The following is a 23,583-nucleotide window of genomic DNA, read 5'->3' as shown; positions in this document are numbered from 1 at the left end:
TTGACTTTCACTGTATGTTTGTGGTCGTTGTCATGCTGCAGAATAAATTTGGGGCCAATCAGATGCCTCCCTGATGGTATTGCATGATGGATAATTATCTGCCTGTACTTGAGGAGACCAGCATTGAGGAGACCATTAATTCTGACCAAATCCCCAACTCCATTTACAGAAATGCAGCCCCAAACTTGCAAGAAACCTCCACCATGCATCACTGTTGCCTGCGGACACTCATTCGTGTACCGCTCTCCAGCCCTTCAGTGAACAAAAACTGCCTTCTGTTACAGCCAGATATTTCAAATTTTGACTCATTAGTCCAGAGCACCTGCTGCCATTTTTCTACACCCCAGTTCCTGTGTTTTCGTGCATAGTCGAGTTGCTTGGCCTTGTTGCCACGTCGGAGGTATGGCTTCTTGGCCGCAAGTCTTCCATGAAGGCCACTTCTGACCAGACTTCTCTGGACAGTAGATGGGTGTACCAGGGTCCCACTGTTTTCTGCCAATTCTGAGCTGATGGCACTGCTGGACATCTTCCGATTGCAAAGGGAATTGAGTATGATGTGTCTTTCATCTGCTGCAGTAAGTTTCCTCGACCCACCACTGCATCTACAGTCCTCAACGTTGCCCGTTTCTTTGTGCTTCTTCAAAAGAGCTTGGACAGCACATCTGGAAACCCCTGTCTGCCTTGAAATGTCTGCCTGGGAGAGACCTTGCAGATGCAGTATAACTACCCTGTGTCTTGTTGCTGTGCTCAGTCTTGCCTGTCTTCAGCAACCTCACCTTGTTAGCTGAGTCTGTCTGTTCCTCACCCAGTTTTATTCCTCCTACACAGCTGTGTCTGTTTCAGTTAATGATTGTGTTTCAACCTACATATTGAATTGATGATCATTAGCACCTGTTTGCTATAATTGTTTAATCAGACACCTGACTATATGCCTACAAAACCCCTGACTTTTTGCAAGTGTACCTAGAAGAATTAATGCTGTTTTGAAGGCAAAGGGTGGTCACACCAAATATGGGTTTGATGTAGATTTTTCTTCTGTTCACTCACTTGCATTTAGTTAATTGATAAATATAATAACATGTATATTTTTGAAAGCAATCTTTTCTAATTTCTGATCCTCACCTCGTAATCCATCGCGCTTTTCACCAACACTCCCATTCCTGTGTCCTGTTTTGTTTTTGTCTTTGCAGTGCGACTCCTCCTACATCATAGGATTTTATGGCGCGTTTTTTGTGGAGAACAGAATATCCATATGCACAGAATTCATGGACGGTGAGTGTTCATTACTGTTTCATTGTTCCCATTACTGTTATTATTATGAAAGCGTGAGAGATGAATCCTAGAGTTGATGCAAGTCTGGACACAGTGGAGGATGGAAGGGCCTTCTCACTGGAGAGCCTGCTGGGACCTGGGGCTATATTTAGGCTCCCCCACTCACACTGCTTAATGTATCCATTTACACTTGCAGGGCAGAAACACTTTCGCTGTTGATAGTTTGGAAAGACGTTGCTGGTACATTGTGTTAAAAGCTACACGGCCCAGATGCCCTGGCTTTTAATGACTTTGCGCGATCAGATCATGCCCTGAGAGGAGCAGTCAAGGACGGGACGGAGGTGTGAGAGAGGCGGATGTGAAGCAACCTCCCCTGTGCCTCCAGGAGCCATGGGAGAGATCGTGGTCGGGCGCCCACTGCAGACTCATTCACCATTAGATGCGAGCGAGACGTGCTGTTCTAAAAAGCTTTTGCAAAGTTTTTCGCCAAGCAATCTGCTGTTCAGATTCCAGATGCTTGGTGACTGAGACACGTAGGCCGCTCCTGCTCACGTCTTGCCTGTTTGGCTGCTGACAACAAGCACGTTTGAAAGACCTTAAAAACAGAACTGAAACGACACTCCATTATGGCCCACTTCACTGGGTTCCTCACTGACATCACGTAGTTGCCCAGTAACCAAGGGAGTAATCTTCTATATGATAGCATGTTCTTTAGAAAAACTTTAGCCGAGTCCTCCTGACTGGCCGTCTCCGCGGCGCTTCGTTGTTGCTGAATAAACTGCTTTGGTTTCGTTCTAATGAATGGGGTCCAGAGGGAGTCAAATTCTCCCTGTCATTCCCTTTATAGTGCAGTGGAAAATTTGATTTGATTTGATGCTCAGACAGGATTCTGGGGGAGTGTGTGTGTGTGTCGGGGGGGAATGATTACAGTTTATACAATTTATAACTAAACCCTGTGTGTGCTGAAATTGTTCTGTTGCGCAGTGCCTTGCCACGTTATTGTGTTATCTTTGTGCAGGCGGCTCTCTGGACGTGTACAGGAGAATCCCGGAGCACGTTCTGGGCCGGATCGCCGTGGCGGTGAGTCCCTGTGTGGGGGGTACGGAGCGCACACCCCCCACTCACACCACACTGCTGCCTCACTCATTGCACCTTTGACCGGCCTCAGCCTACCACATGAAGCAGGACTGAATGATGCTTTAGTCTGTCAGTCTGTGTGAAGCTACTTTCCTAAACACAAGAGCAGCAACCCACGCCCTTGGAGCTGTGTCCTGTACCGGACCATCTGCGGACCCTGTGCCATATCACACAGATCTCATTATGCCTGCATACACCGATCAGCCGTAACATTATGGCCACTGACAGGTGAAGTGAATGACACTGGTAATCTCGTTATCATGGCACCTGTCAGTGGGTGGGATATATTAGGCAGCAAGTGAACATTTTGTCCTCAAAGTTGATGTGTTAGAAGCAGGAAAAATGGGCAAGCGTAAGGATCTAAGCGACTTTGACAAGGGCCAAATTGTGATGACTAGACGACTGCGTCAGAGCATCTCCAGAACTGCAGCTCTTGTGGGGTGTTTCCGGTCTGCAGTGGTCAGTACCTATCAAAAGTGTCCAAGGAAGGAAAAGCGGTGAACCGGCGACAGGGTCATGGGCGGCCAAGGCTCATTGATGCACGTGGGGAGCGAAGGCTGGCCCGTGTGGTCCGATCCAACAGATGAGCTACTGTAGCTCAAATTGCTGAAAAAGTGAATGCTGATTCTGATAGAAAGGTGTCAAAACACACAGTGCATCGCAGTTTGTTGCGTATGGGGCTGCGTAGCCGCAGACCAGTCAGGCTGCCCATGCTGACCCCTGTCCACTGCCGAAAGTGCCTACAATGGGCAGGTGAGCATCAGAACTGGACCACGGAGCAATGGAAGAAGGTGGTCTGGTCTGATGAATCCCGAGTTCAAGGTGTTGACTTGGCCTCCAAATTCCCCAGATCTCAATCCAATTGAGCATCTGTGGGATGAGCTTGACAAACAAGTCCGATCCATGGAGGCCCCACCTCGCAACTTACGGGACTTAAAGGATCTGCTGCTAACGTCTTGGTGCCAGATACCACAGCACACCTTCAGAGGTCTAGTGGAGTCCATGCCACGACGGGTCAGGGCTGTTTTGGGACCTACACAGTATTAGCCAGGTGATCATAATGTTATGGCTGATCGGTGTATATTTATGTATTGGAAGAAAAAACAATAATTCATGCAGGAGGTTTGTATCACAATAGTTTGCTATTGTTTACTATTATTACTATTATTTTATATTATTTTGCTATTTTTGGTGTCAGACGTTGGACCATTCCAGGTGTTAATTTCTTGGTAGCGAGATGGCTGGCACTGGTGTATCTGAGCAGGGGCTGGCACTGCGAATGCTGTTTAATTAAACATGTCGATTTGGAGATGCTTCTCCCTCGACCTTCATTATCCCCTCAGACAACACTGCCTTTCATTCCCCGCAATCAAACGTTGACGGCTATTTAGTCCCTGTTAATTTTAATTCACAACTTCCTCCTTTTTATCCCTCCTCCTCGTCTTCAGACAAAGTCTTCTAATTATCTGTACAAAGTGCCCAGGGCGAGGGAAGCGGCCTGTTTAATCTGGGTGTCTCTTCAGAACTCAGCCGGCGCAGGGAAGTTTTTACTTCTGCAAGTTTATTTATTTATTTATTTATTTGTACTTTTGGCCCGAAGCGTCCTTGAACTTCACACTCAAAACAGCGCCTTTACAGAGATCCGGCTCAAACATTATAGAGTGTTTCTTAATTATTCTTTTTTTTCTTTTCTTTTCTTTTCTTTTCTTGAGTGGGGACAAATAACTTTTTAAATAAACTTACCACCCTTAGAAACAACAAATAAGTATAATCTATATATAAATGTAGACAGAGGGAAAGAGAGAGAGAGAGTGCTGGGGCGTTGAGGTGCAGGATTCTTGAGGCCTGAGTCGGCTCTCCTCTCCAACACAGTCAGCTCTCCTGCCCCTTCCCTCCGTATCTCACAACACTCGCCTTAACTTTTAACCCTGGAGCTCAGGTCACCTGCAGCGTTGATGCCATGGCCGCTGTAAACACTCCCTCTCTTTCACTGCAGGTGGTCAAGGGCCTCACCTATCTGTGGAGCTTGAAGATTTTACACCGAGGTAAGTAAGCGCCACTGAGTTAGAGGAGAGAAGAATAAGTAATGTGTACGTTTTGTATGATCTCGTTCTGAGGTAAAAACTGATGATGTTGTGCTTGTTGTGGCGGTGGTGCCGCTGTGTGAACAGACGTCAAGCCGTCGAACATGCTGGTGAACACACGCGGCCAGGTGAAGCTCTGTGACTTCGGAGTGAGCACTCAGGTACTGTCTTGTCTCTCTCCTTTCTAGCTCTTGCATCTCTCTGCTATCTCTCCTCTCCTTTCTTTCCTCTCCTCTCCCCACCTCTCTCTCGCTCTCTCTCTCCTGGTTTCCGATTCAAATGGCATCCATTCTGGCTCCAGCCCTCTGGGGAACGGCCTCTCATTCACGACTGCGCTCCCCCAGGTCGCCCCACGTTCCTTGGAAAAGAAACGGGGCCGCATTGTTTGAGACGACAGGGAAAATTGCTGATATTGTAATTACTACTCAACAAACAGAGAGCCCCATTGAAATGCGCCTTTGACAGGAGAGGCATTTCCCCGCGACAGACAATGGGGCCGGCCGCCGGGGGATCGTGCTCGGCCTGCTGCAGGAATTAATGCAGCGGGCAACAATAGGGGCTCGCCATTCACCGCGTGGCACAAACCGATTTTAATTAATTTCCATTCCCGTTGCCCCCTCCCGAGACCCCCCCCCCAATGCTGACCCCAGTGTGGTGATTTGAATGAAGCTCCTCCTTCCCCCTCCTCTGTGAGCAGGGAGGTCAGCTGTGGGTTCCACGTTGTCAGAGACTGTTGTGCTTGGTCCTTGATGCCTCCTCTGTGGCCTCTATTTACCACGTAGGCCAGCCCTCCGCCTCCCGCCCACCCAACAACTGTCACTCGCTGGGGAGGCCTCCTGGAAACAGCCTTGTTATCCCGACCCCTTTCATTGACTTTTGATTGGCGTTCGTGTCTGTGTCTGTGCTTGTGGATGTGTTATGTTGTGTTTGAGCTGTGTTGTGCTGTGGGTCGTCTTCCTCATATCGGCCGGCAGAAGGAAAACATTTGTTTTTGAGAGTGTGTAAGTGTGTGAGTTTGAGTGTGTGTGTTTATGTGTCATAACCCCTTGCAGTCAAGACAGACGCCTGGCTTGCATTGTCCTTCACTGAGGTGGACACCTGTCCCGGAGCGTGCATTGGGTCAGAGCCAGTCAGAAACGCCAGCCTGAATCTCACCCCCTCATCCCCTGCTCTGGGCATAGGGTGGCCCTGGATCTACAAGGGCAGCTGCTACCTTGCTAGGCCAGTCAGTCGCTTCTGAAAGGAATAAAAAAAAAAAAAAAGAAAATCCCGCCCTACACCACTCTACTGGGCATCAGGAGTCATCTTCACAGAGAAGCTGTTGCCGGCTGCGATACTCTGTCACTGATGTTTCTATTTTCCTTTCTCTCTCTCTTTCTCTTCTCTTCACAGTTAGTCAACTCCATCGCAAAAACCTACGTGGGGACGAACGCGTACATGGCGGTGAGTGCTTGTGGGTGGAGACTTGAGCCCTGCAGCTCAGCGCTGTGTGTCTGGTCTCGGCTCCTGGGCCCGGCGCTTACCAATGAGACGGCCAGGCAGCCTCACACCAGGCAGCCTCACCCCTCTACGCTTTATCAGGGCCCCCGCTGCTGCTGTGTTTTTGTTTTTGGTGTGTGTGTGTCCGTGCGTGTGCATGTGTGTGTGTTTTCTTCTTCTTAAATTAATTTTTTTTTTTTCCCCCTTTTGATATTCTACAAAATAAAAAAGGATTGCCTTCCACCACCACCGCCCCCCCCCCCCGCTGTGCTTGTGCATTACAGAAATTACTTTTCCTCCTTGACACTCAGAGGTTATCTGCCCAGAAGTCATCGAAGGCCTTTTGAAACTAGATTAAAAAGCACCCTGCAGACACTACAGCGGCAGTGCAGGATCAGGAGAGTCACACACTCGTGCGCTGCCCCTGACAGACCCCCGCTTGGTCCTGTATGGGGTCTCTGTACACTACACAGTAACTTCGCTCTGTCCCCAAACCTGTGGTCCCAGGAGCTGAGTAGCCCAGTTGATCAGGCCAGTCCACTGGTTCAGTGTCCCTGTCCTCCTGTTTACCACTAGTACCTACTGTCCTCCGATTTCTCCTTTTTTCACTCATCACTCATCAACACTCATCACTCTCTGCTGCTTCTGGAGTGCTGGAGGATTTTTTTTTATGTTGATTAAATCGTAGTGCATTAAACCTGTTATGTGTTTGTGTGGGTGTGTGTATCTGAGTGTGTGTGTGTGTTTTCTTGGGTCACCCACAGAACGTATTGAGTTGGTTTGAGCTTGTGTTACGTTGAGTCACCGGTCGCTGATGCTCCTGTATCTTTGTCCCACAGCCTGAGCGGATATCAGGGGAGCAGTATGGGATCCATTCAGACGTGTGGAGTCTAGGGATCTCCTTCATGGAGGTAATTCAACTAAGGAAATGCATCAGGGTCTGAAAGCACAGGAGGGCCCAGTGGGCTCTGAGGAGGTCCAGAAAGGTGGGGAGAGACACTCCTGATAACGCACACAAACATACATACATACATAAATACATACATACATACACACAGTACATATGCAAATTGTATAGAAGAAGGCTAATTGTTATTTTTATTATAATAATTACAGTTTCTCCCAGTCGTGGAGATTAATTACAATTATCCAGGCGAGCATGGAACAGAAGTTCACCTTGAGCGGTGCGTTCATCACACTCACGATGGCGTTCATTAAGACAGCGGCAGCCCGCGCTCCCTCGCCCAGCCTCGTTAGTGTCGTTAGGAGCTCTGTAATTACCCTCACTGGGGACAGGAGAGCGCTGGGAGGCAGAGGGTGGGTGTGTGGGGTGCATTTAGTTGATATTCTTCTTGTTATTTATTTATTAGCAGTTACCCTTAACCAGGGTGACTTACAGTAGTCACAAAGAAAATAGGCTCACCACCAAAACATTGCATCGTTCCAACTAAATACAAACTATAGCATGAGGTCTAGTAAACCGAAATTGGTTCAGAATACAATGAAAAAGGTTTTGACAGTATTGTGGGCATTGGGGTCAGAGCAGGCTGGGTGAGGACACCACAGAAACATCAGAACAGTGTGTTCAGCTCAGGCAGGCAGAGAAGTAAGCGGACAGTCAGGCAGCAAAACACCCAGACAGGTAAGCGTGCAGGCAGGCTGGGTCAGTTTGTGTCCTTGGCACTCTCTCTGACCCCAAGGTGTCCATGGGTGCCCTCTGGACTGGCAGTGATGATTCGCCACTGTTTCATGTCTCGTGCAGCTACAGTAAGGGGTTCTGGGTTGGGTAGAGGGATTGGGAGGGTGGTTGTGGGGGAATGGCTGAGCCCTGCAGGGGGTAGAGGGTGGACGAATTAATAACTGTGTCTCTGTGGCTGAGCCTGGTGAGGCTGAGACTGGGAGTCAGCCTGGCAGAGCACTATCAATCACTCAGTCACCAGAACTCCCAGTAATTAGTGTACGGCGAGGTGGCCTCCTCACTGGCTCAGAAGCACATGTACTCACAACTATTGTGGGCTCCGAGATGAGGCAGAGGAGGAGGGGATAGGGGGACAGGAGTGAGTGAGAGGGTGGCAGGGGCATGTGTCCACTGTCTGCTGAACAGGCTTCATGTTAAAATACCCAGCGCAGTGCTTTCATTTGAAATCACTTCAGCTCTCTTATGCCAGTTAACATTATTGATTTTCAATCTATTTGCGGTTAACAACATTCTGTGGCTATAACAAATTGTTCAGTGTCTCAGGTATCTGGCAGCTATCAATAATGATGATAATCAGATCCGTGGTGATAATAATACTAACAATAATTGTTCGGCAACCATAATTAATGAAAGTTGGTAAAATTCCCAAATGCACAAAAAATACATATAAATAAACAAATACATCTATTTCCCTGCAGCTGTTTGTTGTGTGGAATGTTAGTTCAATGTGCAGTACACAGGAGCTTAACACAGCTAGAAGAGCGGAGCGGTGTGTTCAGGCAATGGGTTCCAGATCCAGCCTGGCTCGGGTACAGAACTCCTACATTAAAAGCAGCCCAAATATCATTCTAAGCAGGTTGCTGCTCAGGGGCATCAACTGTTTTGGCGCGGTCACAGCAGAGCAACGCCTGTGATCAGCACCAGCTTGCAGTGTGGCCGTGTCCCTAATCTGCCCCCCAGATGTGACGCTGTGTCTGTGCTGCTGCCCCTTCCCTCTACACCAGTGCATGAGCGACATGTCTCAGCACTTCTTCTGAAGTCCTAAACTAAACCCATCTAAACTACAGTTGCTTCCCGCCCTCTCCCATGCCACTGTGGCGAATCTCGTCCCCCCCCTGGGTGCCCTGATGAGCAGTGGGACTTTCTCTGCTCTCTCGGCAGGGGCTCGGCGACTGATTAGCTAATGGACACCCTGGAACCCCCTTCAAAGCTTTCCCTCCTAAGCCCCGGGACAGGGCAGCTGCTGCGGGGCCTGTAATCAGAAGATTAAACTGGTCAGTGCTGCCCCCACCCAGCCCCCCCCCAGGAGGCTGGCTGGCGTAATCCCTGTGGTCATCTCGCCATCCTGCTGCACCCTGATGAGGAGCAGTGAAGAGCAGGGAGATTGGAGTGCATGAGACCACGGTGAAGTGTGGCCGTGGGGCTGTGGCTCGGCCATGAAACTGGCCTGGCTCATACTGCTGTGCAGAGAGTCTAGCATTCAGTGCAGTATAGTGTAGTACAGTGCAGTGCTGTAACTGGTCGAGGAGAAGTGTGTTCTTGCTCTCTCGCTCTCTCCCAGGTGTGTGGGCTAGACTGCCAGAGCCTCCCAGCGTGCCTGGCGTTGTGCAGCCATTCCCGCTTTGACTAATAACGCGGAACTGGGAATTGCAGCACAGTGGTTTCCGCCCCTGGGATGCCCGGCGGGGATGTGGCACTGCCGTGTCTGTGCCAGCTGTAGGTTTTTTTTATCCGGGGCTCTTCTACACACCTGTTAGCCCTCGCCTGGAAGTTCAGCGCACCGTTGTCGCCGGAACTGTCTGAGAACCAACAGCAGCACGGTTTCCCTGTGCGGAGCCCTGCAGGCATGTGGCCTCCTCACTGTCCGTAACATCGCCCAGAGGCACCTGCCCTCACAGTGCACAGGGTGATATCTTGAACATTGCAGTCTGGAAGGACATCACCGTTAGGGAAGAGTTTGTGTTTTGCTTTTTATTTTAATTTGAAAAACATTTTGGAAATTTTAAATGAGGGGTATTATTCACAGATAGACACGGTGTGCAGCACAGCCAAACTCTGTCTGAACTTCTGCAGAAGGAGCAATAATGTCAGTGCAGAGCAGCCCATCATTTTGCCTGGTACCGGAGATGCAGTGTTCAGTGATTTCAGATCCGGTGCAGAGCCTCTGAGATGAGCCCGCTGTCTGAGGTCTGAGAACAGCGTCCCTCCCTTGCAGTCTGTGGCACAAGATTCACCTTGACATTCCTGACTTACTGTATTACCTTCCAGCACAAGAAAAAAAAAATTCAATGCCACAGAAACGGCACAAATTAGAGCCCATTACAGACTCATTAAATCTGGAACACGTTTAATGCAGTGGAGTAACTGCAGGCTATTGTGTGTGCATGACCGGGCTCTTCTCTTAAGTTTCCTGCCTCTCAATAGCTTAGCTAACAAATCTGTCAAGCAAATGACCATTAGGTCCTCCTGCAGACGACATTAAAACTGCGCTGTGTGTGAGCGATGGGGGCACAGGCAGATAGACTGCCGTCTCCAGCTCCTTCTAATCTCCTCACTAATTAATACTCTTTGCTGTTGTTCAGTATTAAGTGGATCGTTCAGAGCTGTTTATAGGTGTTTTTTGGGTTGCCATTGGGGGGGTTGAACAGTTCAAAAAGGCCCTGGGAGTGGATCTATAAAAATAAATAAATACATTCACAGGTGGAGTAAGATAACGTAGAGGACAGACTCCACAAGACCAGAGTGAGGTTCTGGGGGCTTTCACTGCCCGACCAGTGCACAGGCAGGGGATAGAGGGCTAGAGACCAACTGGGAGGGATGCAGAAGTGCAGTAGCAAGTGCAGGCGGGTCTGAGGCTCACCGGTGCCTCCCTGACTCACACAGACTCAAAGGACATGAAACGCAACAATTGCTAATGGGAACCAAACTTTTTTATTTCAAAATCAACTGACAGCCGTCGAGTGGGAAGTTACCCAAGTCTCACTATGCTTTGAAAAGGAAATGAAGAAGTGGGCGCAAGACATGTTTTGTGAAAGGGGGAATGAGTGGGGTTGCACAGCATTGGTCAGGGACTGGACAGACACAGCAGTGGACATGGACTGGACAGACACAGCCGTTCCTGTCACTGTGTCTTTTGTAGCGAAGCTCTCATGATGGATTTGAGTCCAGGCCTCCTGGGCGGTGGGGTTTCAGGCTTTGTATCTGTGTGTGTTGGGGCCCCCAGTCTGGCCAGCTGGTCTCTTTCTCTCTCTGACCGGGGGCTTCTGGGTGCAGCGTGCCAGTGGCTGCCCACGCCGCGTCTCCCTGCAGCCGTCACGGACAGTGGCTCCCTCTGCCAGGCTCCGCCACCGCCTCCTGCCTGAGCAGACACACTGCCTCATCAGTCACGGCAGCCTGGGGCCTCGTCCTCCACCTCCGTCCCTCTGTCTTCCCGCCCCTCCTCTCCTGCCTCACTCACACTGTAATCCTGGGCACTGTAGGGTTTGAGCGGCCAATACATACAGGAACTACAATATGTGAAAAATGTAAGCAAGTAAATAAGTAATTAAATAAATAATAAATACTCACCTGTCCTGAGTTGTGGGGTTTGGCTATTTTTTTCTGTGCCGTAACGTTGACTGGCTCAGCAAGGCAAGCAGCAGGTGTGTGTTTGTGTAGATGAACAACTTTGTGGATGGCTGTGTGTGGTGTTGCAGTCTCTAACCCTCTGTTCCTCTTCTCTCCACAGCTGGCCCTTGGCAGCTTCCCCTACCCCCAGGTGAGTTTCCAATTGTCTGCCTGCCTGCATGTCCTGCTCTCTGAATCTAACTGTCCCTCCATCTTACAGCACATGTACCGGTCTGCCTGCCTGCCTGTCTCACTACACATGTCCTCTTACTGTCTGTCTCACATTCTTACCTGTTTGACTTACCTGTCTGCCCGGCCTGACTGTAGGGCTTGACATATCAGAGGGTAGATCAGAGGGTTTGGTGAGCTCAGGTTAGGGATGGCCAGGTACAGGTAGGCCTTTGCCTCTGATCTGGTTTTTAACACGGCTGTAGATGAGAGCACAAAGGGCTCTTAGCAGGGATGGGCTGGAAGGACCACTGACCAGAACCTTGTCTTGATTATTGTTCCTATGAATCACCTCCATTCCTCTGTGTTGAAAACAAGCAGCAGCCCAACCTCTCTGTGTGGATACTGAGAGGGCCATGGAGTGATTAGTGTGTATGTGTATGCTTACATGTGTGTGAGTGTGTGCTTGTGTGTGTGCGTTAGCTCTGTGACTCAGTGTGGATGTACTCTACGTCTTGGTTCAGATATTTCCCAAGCACAATTCAGCAAGCCCTCTTCCAGCACGTTGAATGCCGGGATTCTGGGCTATTTCTCCACACAATTAATAATGTGTCCCTGGAGGGCCAGAGCCTATAGACTTGGAAGAAAATACTTTCCCAGTCTTAGGCAGCTGGGTAAAGGTGGCCTTTTCTATCCTTTCCGTGACAGTCTGTGTCAGAGAGAGAGTGTCTGAGAGTGTGTTTGTGTTTTTGAGTGTTAGAGAGTGTGTGTTAGTGTGCTGTAATTGCATGTGTGTCAGTGTGCTGTAATATCGTTTGTGTGTGATTGTGCTGTAATATCGTTTGTGTGTCAGTGTGCTGTAATAGCGTGTGTGTGTGTGTGATTGTGCTGTAATAGCGTGTGTGTGTGTCAGTGTGCTGTAATATCGTTTGTGTGTCATGTGCTGTAATGGCGTGGGGCTCTCTGGCTATTCCCTGATGCCCTGGCGGTGCTCAGCCTGCGGCCTGGGGCATGTCTGCTCTGAGTGCTGCTGGCCTGGGCTCCTCCCGCCTCTATCAACTCACTATTATTATGCAAATCCAGATTGTATTATTACACCCACTAATGTATGCACACTCTAGATTATGGTCTGTGATACAAACATGGTTATTGAATAATCAGTGGCATTGCAGTGTGTGTGCGTGTGCAAGTGTGTGTCTGAGTCTCTCTCTCTGTTCTCTTCCTTCTCTTTCTGTTCTCTCTTTTTTCTCTACTCTCGTGTTTTGTAACCTTCCTCTCCCTTTCTGATGCCCGGTGTCTTTCTTACACACTCTCCCTCCCCCTTGCTCTCCACCCCCCCCCAGCTCCTCTCTGTGTGGTGTGCTCCTCTGACGCAGTGTCCACTGTCAGCGCTGCAGGTTATTGCCAGGGTTAATCTGTTGCTGTTGATTACAGACCGCCTCTGTCTGCTGTTTCAGCTGCGCATTGCCAGTTGAGTTATTATGTTCATAATTATTACAGCTCAGAGCAACATGACTTCACGGAGTGCGTTCGCAAGGTTATGCCCAGTCAAAAGTTGACCCTGTGTTACTCATCTGTAATGGCTTTAGTTGCAAAGGAAGTTGACTCCAGACAAGCTAGCAGCCCAGTTGTGAATTAAATCGACAGAGAGAGAGACAGCGAGAGAGAGCACACGCAAATTAAACCTGTGTAGAAATGGAGAGTCCCAGTTTTAACATCATTTAACACCTCCTGCGATCGAGGGCCAGTTGGCCCTGCTTTGCGGTGTGGTTGCTTTCTCGATCGATCGCAGTGCTATCCTCCCGCTCTTATGCCTCAAATATCTGGATTAGGGAATGCCGGAGTTGCGCAGTCATGTTGTTCGTGTTGTATGTTACTGGAGAGGAGAGACCTGCTGTTCAGCCAGCCAACCAGCTCTGTCCAGAGAGGGTGAGGGAGAGGGAGCCTGGTGAAAGAGAGAGAGAGAGAGAGAGAGAGAGAGAGAGAGAGAGACACGTGCACCCCTCCCCTCCCCTCGTCACAGGTACTGGGCTAATTAAAAATGCAGGAGACCGTTAAATTAAAACCGCAACACGGAGAGATTGCACTGATTAACATTTAAAACAGCAGCCCCACCCCCTTCTTCACACTCACACCTACACACACAACATTAATAACAACAGCAACACTAGTACTGTCAAAGGGTGTATTCACAAAGCAGGAAAATAGGCCGTTGGACTGATAGAGCTTCTCACAGACACCTCTGACGGGGCCTGCGTCTGCGACCTGCGGGTCTGCAATTTCTCTGCTGCCTCCTCGTCCCTGAGAGCCTCAGGCCCCGTGTGACCTCTGATAGAGCAGTGGCGGTTCGTTATCACCCACACCTCACGGTGCTGTCCGTGATCAGTGCTGGGGACATGCGCTCCCACGCGAGGAGGAGACGCATTAAGGCATCTGTATTCAGGGGCGGGAGACAGAGGGGCGGGGCGGGAGAAAGACATATGGAGACGTATGTGACGAACCGCCAGACCTTTCGTTCCTGTCTTGTGCCGCACCCGGGGGCCCGGCCATCACTGCCTGGTCAGAGCGAGACTAACAAGAGCCGCAAGAGGAGCCGTGCCTAGTGAGAGGGGAGATGGGCCCGGCGGGGGGTCACCAACAGATGGGCAGCGGCAGTGGCCAGGATGAAAGCGCATCCCGTTGGACACGGCACGTACAGGCCACCGCTGCACGACTTTTATGAAATGTATCCAGACTTCCAGCTTGGAGACATTTCAGTAAAGTTGTGGTGCATTTCCGTCGACAGCTGACCCCCCCACTGCATCCCAGAGACAATACCAGGGCAGCCGCTGCTTGGAGGACATGTTCTTGTTCACTGATAGGTTAATGTCTTTGACATGTCGATTTAGTTGTACATGTTTTATCAATTTATTTCAGCAACAAATGCCGCGCACACCTCAGGGTTGCGTTCTGTGCAGAATGGCATCCAGGTCGGGTTCTTAACCCTCATCCTCGGCCCTCCTGTAGGTGCGTGTCTGTAGTGCCTGTAGTCTGGTGCAAATGTGTCTTCTCCTGCACAGGTCTGGGGCTGTTTTATTGTTCGTGAGCTGGTGGGTGACGTCATGTCACAGTGGGAGTCTCTCTCTCTGTGTGAGGCTGGCGTTGGGGGGTATGAGTGACCATGTCTAGACAACAAGCCAGAGAGGAAGAATGTGGGAGACCATCCCCCCCCCAATATCTTCCAGATTTGTGTGTATGAAGACATTTCAACATGTCACAAGGGGCTTAGTACTCTAACTGTGTGTGAGTGTTTGGAGGAGTTGTTTAGAAGGGGGGGTGAATGTATATTTATAATCAATCCGAGGGAAAGTGTGTGGCGTCCTCCAGTGTACTTAAGCCAGCCTTTGATTAATAAATTATGACAAAATGACCTGAAGTAAAAAAAATAATAAATAAATAAATAAAATAACTTTTCTGTGCAAATAGTGCCGCTGGTATTGCAAAGCGTTGAATGTTTTCACACACCATTAATTTATTACTTCTCTGCTACATCTTTAAATTTCATTTGGAGGGAGAATCTCCGACTCCCCGCTGCCGCTCTGATTCTCATCTTGTTGTTAATTTTCCCTGCTCCATATGGTGCTCCAGACACTTCACCTGCGGGCTGTACGAGACGATGCTGTAGCGATCTCACTTCCGCAGGCCAGAGCTGTCATTTAAGGATCCCGGTGCATCTGTCTGCGCCACGTTTTTTTTTTTTGCTGCTTCCCTCTCTCTCTCTCTCTGGCACGGGAGAGTGCGAATAACAAATTGGATGCACCTGAGATTCGCATGATTAGTGTGTTTTTGCAAATCTGCGGGCTTGTAAGCAGATAGCTGAGAGGGTGATGGAGGGAGAGAGGAGAGAAGGAGGAGGGGGAAGAAGAGGAGGAGGAGGGGTCCGTGGGAAGAGGACAGACGATCACTGTAGGCGCCTCCGTGCTCACACATCCCGTTTAGGGTAACATGGCTGCAGGGCGAGGGGAGAAAGGGGGCGCGGGGTCGGGGCTGGGGGGGGTTTGTTTGTAAAGTAAGAGCATTCGTCTAGTGAATCGGGAGAAGAAGAAAGCGAGCGGGGGAAGAGAAAAAAAAAGGACGAGAAGCAGAGCGTTTTCATCCTGCGTTGTCATTGATTAGAAAAGGGTCTTTAATTTCATTTCACCCCATGTTGTGATTAATTTGCATTCTTTGTCAGGAGTTAATGGAGTTTTTTACGGTTCGCTCTAAAAATCCTTGAAGACACCAGACTTGATCTGATGTTTATACAGCCGCCAGCACACGGCTCCCTGATTGATTGTTGCCTTTGTTTTGTTGCCTGTTTTTTTTTATTTTATTTTCTTTTTTTCTTTTATGATGGTTTCCAAGGGGCACTGAAAGCTGTTTTTAAATATATTTGACTGAGTTGTGTGTTAAAGTAAATTTGTATGTTAAACTTGTCCCCTCCTCCTCCGTCTCTCTCTTCCTTTATATGTGCATAGATATATCTTGATAAAAAGATACCCAAACACTTCCACTGACTTGTTGTGCTGTAGTTAATTTGTCAGACTCAGTATGTACTGTTCATGAGATGATATATATATATATATATATATATACACTCACACTGTATATATACACATTTATAGAAACAGCCTGTTCAAAAGATGTGAATGCCATTAAGGGACCTACACCCGAAACCCGTGTCTCTCATCTCCTGCCTGCGCCCTCTGTGAGCAATGTGCTGAGCTGAGCTGAGCTGAGGAGTGTGGGTTGTCTGACATGAGTTAGCACTCAAAGCAGGGCTCCCTAACAATAAAGAAGTTATTTAAAAGGCATTTCTCACTGCGAGGATGGCCCGCCACGGCCAAAGCTGTTAAGAGGGACATTTTGTTAAGAAGTCAGGAGAGCTCCAAACTCAATCCCGCAGGACGGCACTGAGAGGAGCTGTCAGACGAGGGAGCGGCGGGGGTGGGGGCGGTCACAGACGCTAGTACACTGGATCCGAGACAGTGCGGTGCTCTCTCTCTCAGCAGGGCCGGTGTTGAAGGGGACAGGGCAGCTCCAGCCCTGGGCTTGTTGTCGTGATTTGAATCAGGAGTTCACCTGACCTGACCCGTGTACTACCACATACTCACTATATATATCGATATATAGATATCGTATACACAGATAAATATAGCCTGTGTCCCTAGGCTGGGTTGTGCGATGGAGAGCACAGTATAAATGAAGATCAAGAGCACTTGATCACTCACCAATCAGTGCAGGTATGACTGGACCTGAGCTGTCCATTTCCACAGTCTCCAGCCGTGGTCCTGGACCGCCCCAATACAGCACGGATTCCATTCGGTCAGCCATTAGAGCGGTGAGAGGCAAGGATTCAGAAATACAGACCCGACACTTTTAGGTCTGACCCCTGCAGCAGGAGGGCAGTGGTGTTTCAGGGGTTAATTCAGTCATGTAAATATCACTTGGAGAGAATGCCTGAATGCCCCACCCCTCAAGGACTGGGGTCCCCTGAGTTAAACCCATAACAACACTGGAGTGCACCGGATTGGACTATGTTGGACCGGACTAGACTTCAGTAGACTTGACTGGACTGTGCTTAATTGACCAATAGCAAACATGATGTTTCCCAGTCTGTAGGATCAGCTGATTGAGCCGGCATCCTGCAAACACCCAGACTGTCTCCAGAGGCAGCGTACTCCCATATGTCCAGCAGGCAGCCGGCACCACAGTGTCTACCTGTTTCCCATGCTGTGACTGTTGCTGTGTTTTTATTTTTTTTATTTTTTTTATTTTTTTTCTATGAATCTTAAGAGATCCTGAGCAGATACTGTGACACCAGGGCTCGCTTTCTAGTTAAGAGGGAGATGAGATGGCGGTGGGGGGGGGGTGGATTTAGCAGGAGCTAGGAAAATGCAGAGATGAAATTTGTCAACGGAGAGGGGGAGGACACGCCAGGGGTCAGCGGCGGATCTGTGCGCCTGGGGCAGGAGGGCAGAGAGTAATTCCCCCGGCGGGGAGCGGGAGAGGCACGGGAGCTGGGGCACAGAGAGCAAGCTTTCATTTCGCTCCCAGGATTGTCATTTCGATAACAATGAAGAGAGGAGCAGTGGAGGCCTCTCCCTCTCTCTCTCTCTCTCTCTTTCTTTTACACTTATCTCCATGGGGATGAGAATGTAATGTCCTTGCTTATCAAACATCATATAAAATGTCTTATATATATGTGTGTGTGTGGGTGTGTGTCTATCTATGTATATATATTACCACTGGCATTCATTAAAAAGTAAAAACATCTCTGGTTTAACTAACTTGTGGCCATAATCTCCCTCTGCGCTGCGTCTCAGGAGAGCGGGCGATGCTGCAGAGACACTTCCACAATGTCAGCGTCCTGACAGGTTTAGTTAAACACTGGGACTCCCTCCTCTCCAGTGAGTGAGAGAATGAGTGACTGTGTGAGGGTGTAAGAGGATGATCAAGCAGGTCTGTGTGAGAGTGAGATTGTGAGTGAATGTGAGTTAGTGAGTGTGAGTGTAAGACTGAGTGTGTTGGTGTGAGAGTGTCTCCCGGAGTGCGTGTGAGTGATTGTGTGTATGTCTCTGTGTGGTGGAGGGGGGGGGAGTTGGTGCTCAATACGCTCCCTCCTCTTGCATTGCAGCCAGATGGTGCTGTGTCGTGATTGACAGGCGGTGTCTACAGGTCCCACAGATCTGTGGATTAGACAGAATTATAAATGGCACAATGTACTCCACTGGTGTCACAACTGTCAGTTCCACATTCCAGAACGGGAACACTCGTCTCAGCGCGGCGTTCCGATTCCTCTGCCTGTCTGCCGGGCTTGCCGATCCGCCTGTTCCTCTTCACTCAGGCCGTGCTCAGACCCCTGTATATGTCTCTGTACTTCTTCCTCTTTAGATTTGAGCTCGCTGTCCCGGCAGCCTTGGTGAATACGTATGGAATATAACATTGAAAAGGTGTGTGGTACTTTTATAGAAAATCAGTAAGCAAGACCACCACAAACTTACTTCTGATTAAATAATAATTATTATTATGAATAATAAGAGTGCTTCTTGTGTCTCAGTTTGTCTTCTCACTTTGAACAGAACCAATAAGGCCCTCGTCACATTTTGATAAATTCCGGATAGCTGCTTCTGCGCAGTAAATTAATTTTTCGCCGTTTCGCCTGTTTGCTGGCTGGGTGCAGCGTGCAATTATAAAAGTTATTTTATCATCTCTAAATGAATTAATTTAGAAAAAAGGCTGATAATGTGTCTGATTCAGACAAAATGGATAATGCGTCGGGTGGGGGGTCTCTAGGTATTTACAGAGAGAGGAGAGAGCAAAGCTTTATTTAATTGAGAGAATGAATCAATAAGAACACTGCCGCACTGTCAAAGCCGAGCAAAATGAGCAATTCATTACTCCACACAATCATGCTTTGAAGGAGAACTGATTGAATTAGGATGTACCAGATACATACAAGGCTTTTTATTGCCATGAAAGTGTTGCTGTGAAAGGGCCAGGGAGGATTTGGTGCTCATTTAAAATCTGCACAGCTCACAGCAGCTGTTCAGACTCCTCTCTCTCCCTCCCTCTCTCTCTCTATCTCTTTCTTTTTCTCTCTCTCTTTCCCTCTCTCTGTCTCTATCTCTCTGTTTGTCTGTCTGTCTATCTCTATCTCTGTCCCCATAGAGGTCCTGACAGAGAGTGTGTTTGTGAGTTTTTATATGTGTTTCTGAGAGAGAGAGTGTGTTAAAGTATTTGTGTCTTCAGGATACAGGCTTTTAAAATGCAAACATTTGAGTGGCAAACACAAGCAATGAGGTAATTGGGGTCATAAGGTACTGAAGCCCCAAATTCCTCTGGACAGGTCTGCCAGATGTCCTCACTCCATTAGTAATGTGAGATGCTAACTTATGATATATGAATACTACCATAAATCTCAGCTGCCCAGGTCAGTTTTTGCCTGAATTTTGGGCTTTCAGAAATTCTATCCACTTTTTGATCTCTTAAATGTAATCATTACCACAGGGTCAAGGGCTTTATAACCATGCAGGAGCCTCACTGTCCTATGTGTTTGTTTCCACAGTGTGTATGCTGACTATTGTGTCACTTTTCTCATGGAAATCTTAGAGGGTCAAGTACAGGTGTGGGACAGCATTATTATTGGTCTGGTTTACCTCAAATGACCCGGAAATAATGTCAGGTTTTGAGGTGCCGTCTCTTAAGTCATGGCCCGCTACATAATTATAAAATATAAATTAATAAATACAATTAATGATAAAATAAAAAATGTTGCTGGCACATGCCCCAAAATGCTAATTCCTGAATATGATTTAATTTCAATTTCAAATAAATGGGAGTTTAATTTAAATTGAAATTCTTTTCATAGCAGCATACGGAAACGCTTCAGCTCAGGAACGGCTGCTTTCAGAGGAGCTGTGTGGAGCATTATTTAACTGAGCCTGCGAACAGCACTCTGAAATGGATCATATATGTATATAAATATCTTAAATTTATGTATATATATATAAATATATATATATATATATATATAATTTATTTTCATACAACCTGGAGGGTAGTAAAAAAGTGCAGTGTGAAATTAGCATTCTGCTGACTTCTCCCTATAAATGAGAAGCAAGCTATTAACATTTGTGTATTTTCATTATGTAAATGGTGTTAACACATGCCCACAAATTGCCACCAGCGATGCAATAATTTTCTCTCAGTGATCATAATGTGTCCAAGTGCGTCGTTTTGATTATGACATGCTAATTACATATTGCCTTTCTTTCCTCTCTCTTTTTCGCTCTCCAGATTCAGAAAAACCAGGGATCTCTAATGGTAAGCTTTATGTGTTTGGAGAAGACGGGGGGAAAATCACTTTTCTGCGTTCCTGACGGCTGCGTCCGTGCCATGCTTGGATGCCTCCCTTTAAACTTAGTAAATTGCATTTCACAGGAAAAAAAAACAGCCTTTAACTGGCAGTATTAGATTAGGTACCATTAGCAGTGATAGCACACCGCAGCCCGCGATGTTTTCCTAAGAGTTTGATGCTTTTGATTAATCTTACTACATTTTATTGCATTAATGATTTTTCTCGCCACTCTACTGTAAAGATATTGCATATAGGCTAATACTGTTTTTCTTTCTCTCTCTCTCTCTCTCTCTCTCTCTCCCCCATTCAAGCCTCTCCAGTTATTGCAATGCATTGTTGATGAGGTGAGTCGGAGTCTTATGTGCTTTCGCTCCTAAAGTCATTCCTAATGGACTGGAAAGCTTATATTTTGTTTCCTAATGAAGCACAGTCGCAGGCGCTCTGCAGACGCTCTGCCTGCTGCACAGCCCTTCAGCCAGAGCCTCGAGACAGGCCAGGCCGGGCTGCGGAGCAGGGGGTCCTGGCGGTGGAGTGAGGTGGGGTGGGGTGCAGTGGAGGCATGGGGGTGTGGGAGGGTGGCAGGGTCACTGTGGAGCAGTTAGGGACACACCAACAACCCACCCCCCACCCCACACATACACGCATTCATTCTCAAACACAGGTTTTTGAGGCTGTGCGTTTTTTTGCTGGCCCCCAGTAGTGGTGCTGTGCTTTGTCCTGACGCGACTCGGGTGCAGTCAATGCCGGGATATGGACACTGGAGTTGCTGTCAGTGTGTGTCAGTGCCACAGTGTGCGTCAGTGCTAAAGTGTGTGTCAGTGCCGCAGTGTGTCAATGCTAAAGTGTGTGTCATTACCACAGTGTGTGTCAATGTTACAGTGTGCATCAGTGTGTGTCACTGGTCCCACTGGGTTGCCACAGCTGTAATTGTCAGGAGAGCGCAGGGACTGTGGAGCAGCAGTGAGACCAGCCTATCCTCAGCTCTCCTCCGGTTACATTATCAGCATCTGGACAGACTCACGGCTTGTTGTTCAAGGGGCGGGGGGAACAAAAAAACAATTACATTACATATTACTTACATCGTTAATTAGTCCCCATGAAAACCAACTGAAGTACAGATTCAGACAATTATAAGTTACGAGCAATTTCGTTATGACTTCAATGACTGCAGTAAGTCCATGATCGTATCTGTATTGTGTAAATGAATGAACAGCTGGGCTGCAGAGGAGAAGGATGTAGCCCCTTGAAAGAGAGACTAGTTTCCTGGTTTGACCCCTGTAGTTATTTCTTGCCTGTTGTTCTTTTTGTGAGAGTGCACTGTGATGGATGACGCAAGCTGAGATGATGGCACAGTACAGAGTTTGTTTCCCAGCTGCCCCAGTCTAGCTCCAGTTAGAAGGGGCTCTCACCTGACACAAGCAGGGCTCTGTCTCGCTCTCCCCAGCTGCGCCTCCCTAGTTTCCAGAGACGCGGGGCCCTCCTCAAGAAGCCTGCTCTCCACTTTGTTGCGCAGTGATTTGAGAAGTTATTCTGGGCCACGGTTTTGGAACAAGGTCACTTTTAAAACGGAAACGAGTCTCCCTGCAATGTAGGTCACCTCACACCCGACTCCGGCTCCGCCAGCCCCCCCTCTCGCCTCGTAATTAAACTCGATCAATTATCCCAGTTTAATGGAATCTGGGTAACAGTTTACTTAAGAGCTAATGAATAATATTGTAATTGCTCGGTGGAAAGCTGCACGGTGAAAGAAACTTGTAGCTCCCCGACAGCCAGGTGTAACTCCGAGACGTCACACTTTCTGACCTGGTACAGCTGGCCTCTGTTTAATAGACAGATTGTGTACACTGATGTGTAGAGGAGAGTTGCTATATTCAGGGTGATGGCACGCCCCTGAGGAAAAAGTCCTAATTGTGCCCAGTTATATTCCTAGTTACAGAAAACATCAGTGGCAAACTGTCCGACACAGAATAACAGGTGGGTCATGCGTGCTGGTGTTACTTTATTGTTTACTTCTTCGCACTAGTGAGGGGGAAGCAGTTTGCATGCTGACAGCAAATTGTGAAACATAGTCTTATAATAATTATTCACATGGGAAAATAAGATTCACTGAAGCAGGAGTGAAAATGGACTCGAGATGCTGGGCTTTTGAAGTGGGCATGCACAGGCCTCTGTTGCTAACGATGAGGACAACAGCTTGCATTACCCACTGTGAAAGGGTTGTTTGAATGGTTTGTGTTTCCCTTTGTGTGTGGGTGGGTGAGGGTGTGTGTGAGGGTGAGAGTGCGCTTATGTGAAGGTTGGGGTGTGTGTGTGTGTGTGTGTGTGTGTATAGGTCTCGTTTTGTATGTGTATTTCTTGCTGTGTGTTTGTGTTTGTGTGTGTATGTTTGCATGTGTGTGTGCCTAGCTTGTTTGTATTTCTTGCTGTGTGTGTATGTCTTGCTCTGTGTGTGTTGTGTATGTCTTCCTGTGTGTGAGTGTGTATGTCTTGTTGTGTGTGTGTGTATGTCTTGCTGCGTGTTGCATGTGTCTTGCTCTGTCTGTGTATGTCTTCCTGTGTGTGTGAGTGTCTATGTGTGTGTCTCTTGCTGTGTGTGTGTGTATGCCTTACTGTATGTGTATGTGTGTATGTCTTGCTTTGTGTGTGTGTGTGTATGCCTTGTTGTGAGTGTGTATCTTGCAGTGTGTGTGAGAGAGAGTGCAGCGTGTGTGCAGGTCTTTCCTTTCTGCCTCAGCTCCTTGCTGACACGCGCTAATAACAAAATGCCAGAAGAGGGACGCGACGGCGCTGCCACACATTAAACATACTGAACTTGTCCTTTCGCTTATAGATTGTGCGTAATTAATAATTAAACGGTTTCAGTTGTAATGGGTTGACCTCCCTGAACTGTTCATTACTCACAAGGCAAAGGCATCACTCAAACTATTTTTTCCATCGCCCTCCCTGTATCCTCGCGGCATGTGAGCAATGCGCTTGCCACCTGCATTCGGGCTGACCAAGTACTTAATAAGAGGGTGTGCTAAATTAAAACTTTCAGGCTGCAGAGAGAGAGAGAGAGAGAGAGAGAGAGAGAGAGAGAGAGAGAGAATGAAACCTATTATTGCGCTGGCTCTGATGGGAGAGAGATTTTCCAGCTGTAATCCTGCTCCATTTTGCACAGTAGCGGAGGAAGGCGGTAGCGGCAGGGGGAGGAGGAGGCAGAGTTGTCGGTGAATGGCTTTGTATTTGCAGAGCTGGTGCTGTGAACCCTGGGACTGTTT

At 48.1% G+C, this 23,583-nt stretch overlaps 1 protein-coding gene across 2 annotated transcripts in view; it reads left to right on the top strand.

Moving 5' to 3' along the window:
- map2k5 (mitogen-activated protein kinase kinase 5) overlaps positions 1–23,583 on the top strand; it is a 65,145-nt gene that overhangs the window by 27,527 nt on the left and 14,035 nt on the right. For both annotated transcript variants that reach the window (XM_066701222.1, XM_066701221.1), the window contains 9 exons: positions 1,191–1,272; positions 2,291–2,352; positions 4,406–4,454; positions 4,581–4,654; positions 5,886–5,936; positions 6,812–6,883; positions 11,399–11,428; positions 20,263–20,289; positions 20,635–20,667. In XM_066701222.1, the coding sequence (XP_066557319.1) occupies positions 1,191–1,272; positions 2,291–2,352; positions 4,406–4,454; positions 4,581–4,654; positions 5,886–5,936; positions 6,812–6,883; positions 11,399–11,428; positions 20,263–20,289; positions 20,635–20,667 (480 nt within the window). The remainder of the gene's footprint in view (positions 1–1,190; positions 1,273–2,290; positions 2,353–4,405; positions 4,455–4,580; positions 4,655–5,885; positions 5,937–6,811; positions 6,884–11,398; positions 11,429–20,262; positions 20,290–20,634; positions 20,668–23,583) is intronic.

The sequence above is a fragment of the Amia ocellicauda genome, chromosome 4 (genome assembly GCF_036373705.1).
Source record: "Amia ocellicauda isolate fAmiCal2 chromosome 4, fAmiCal2.hap1, whole genome shotgun sequence".
In the NCBI taxonomy this organism is placed as follows: domain Eukaryota; kingdom Metazoa; phylum Chordata; class Actinopteri; order Amiiformes; family Amiidae; genus Amia; species Amia ocellicauda.
The sequence above is the reverse complement of the archived record's forward strand: the minus strand, read 5'-3'. Positions and strand labels throughout refer to the sequence as shown.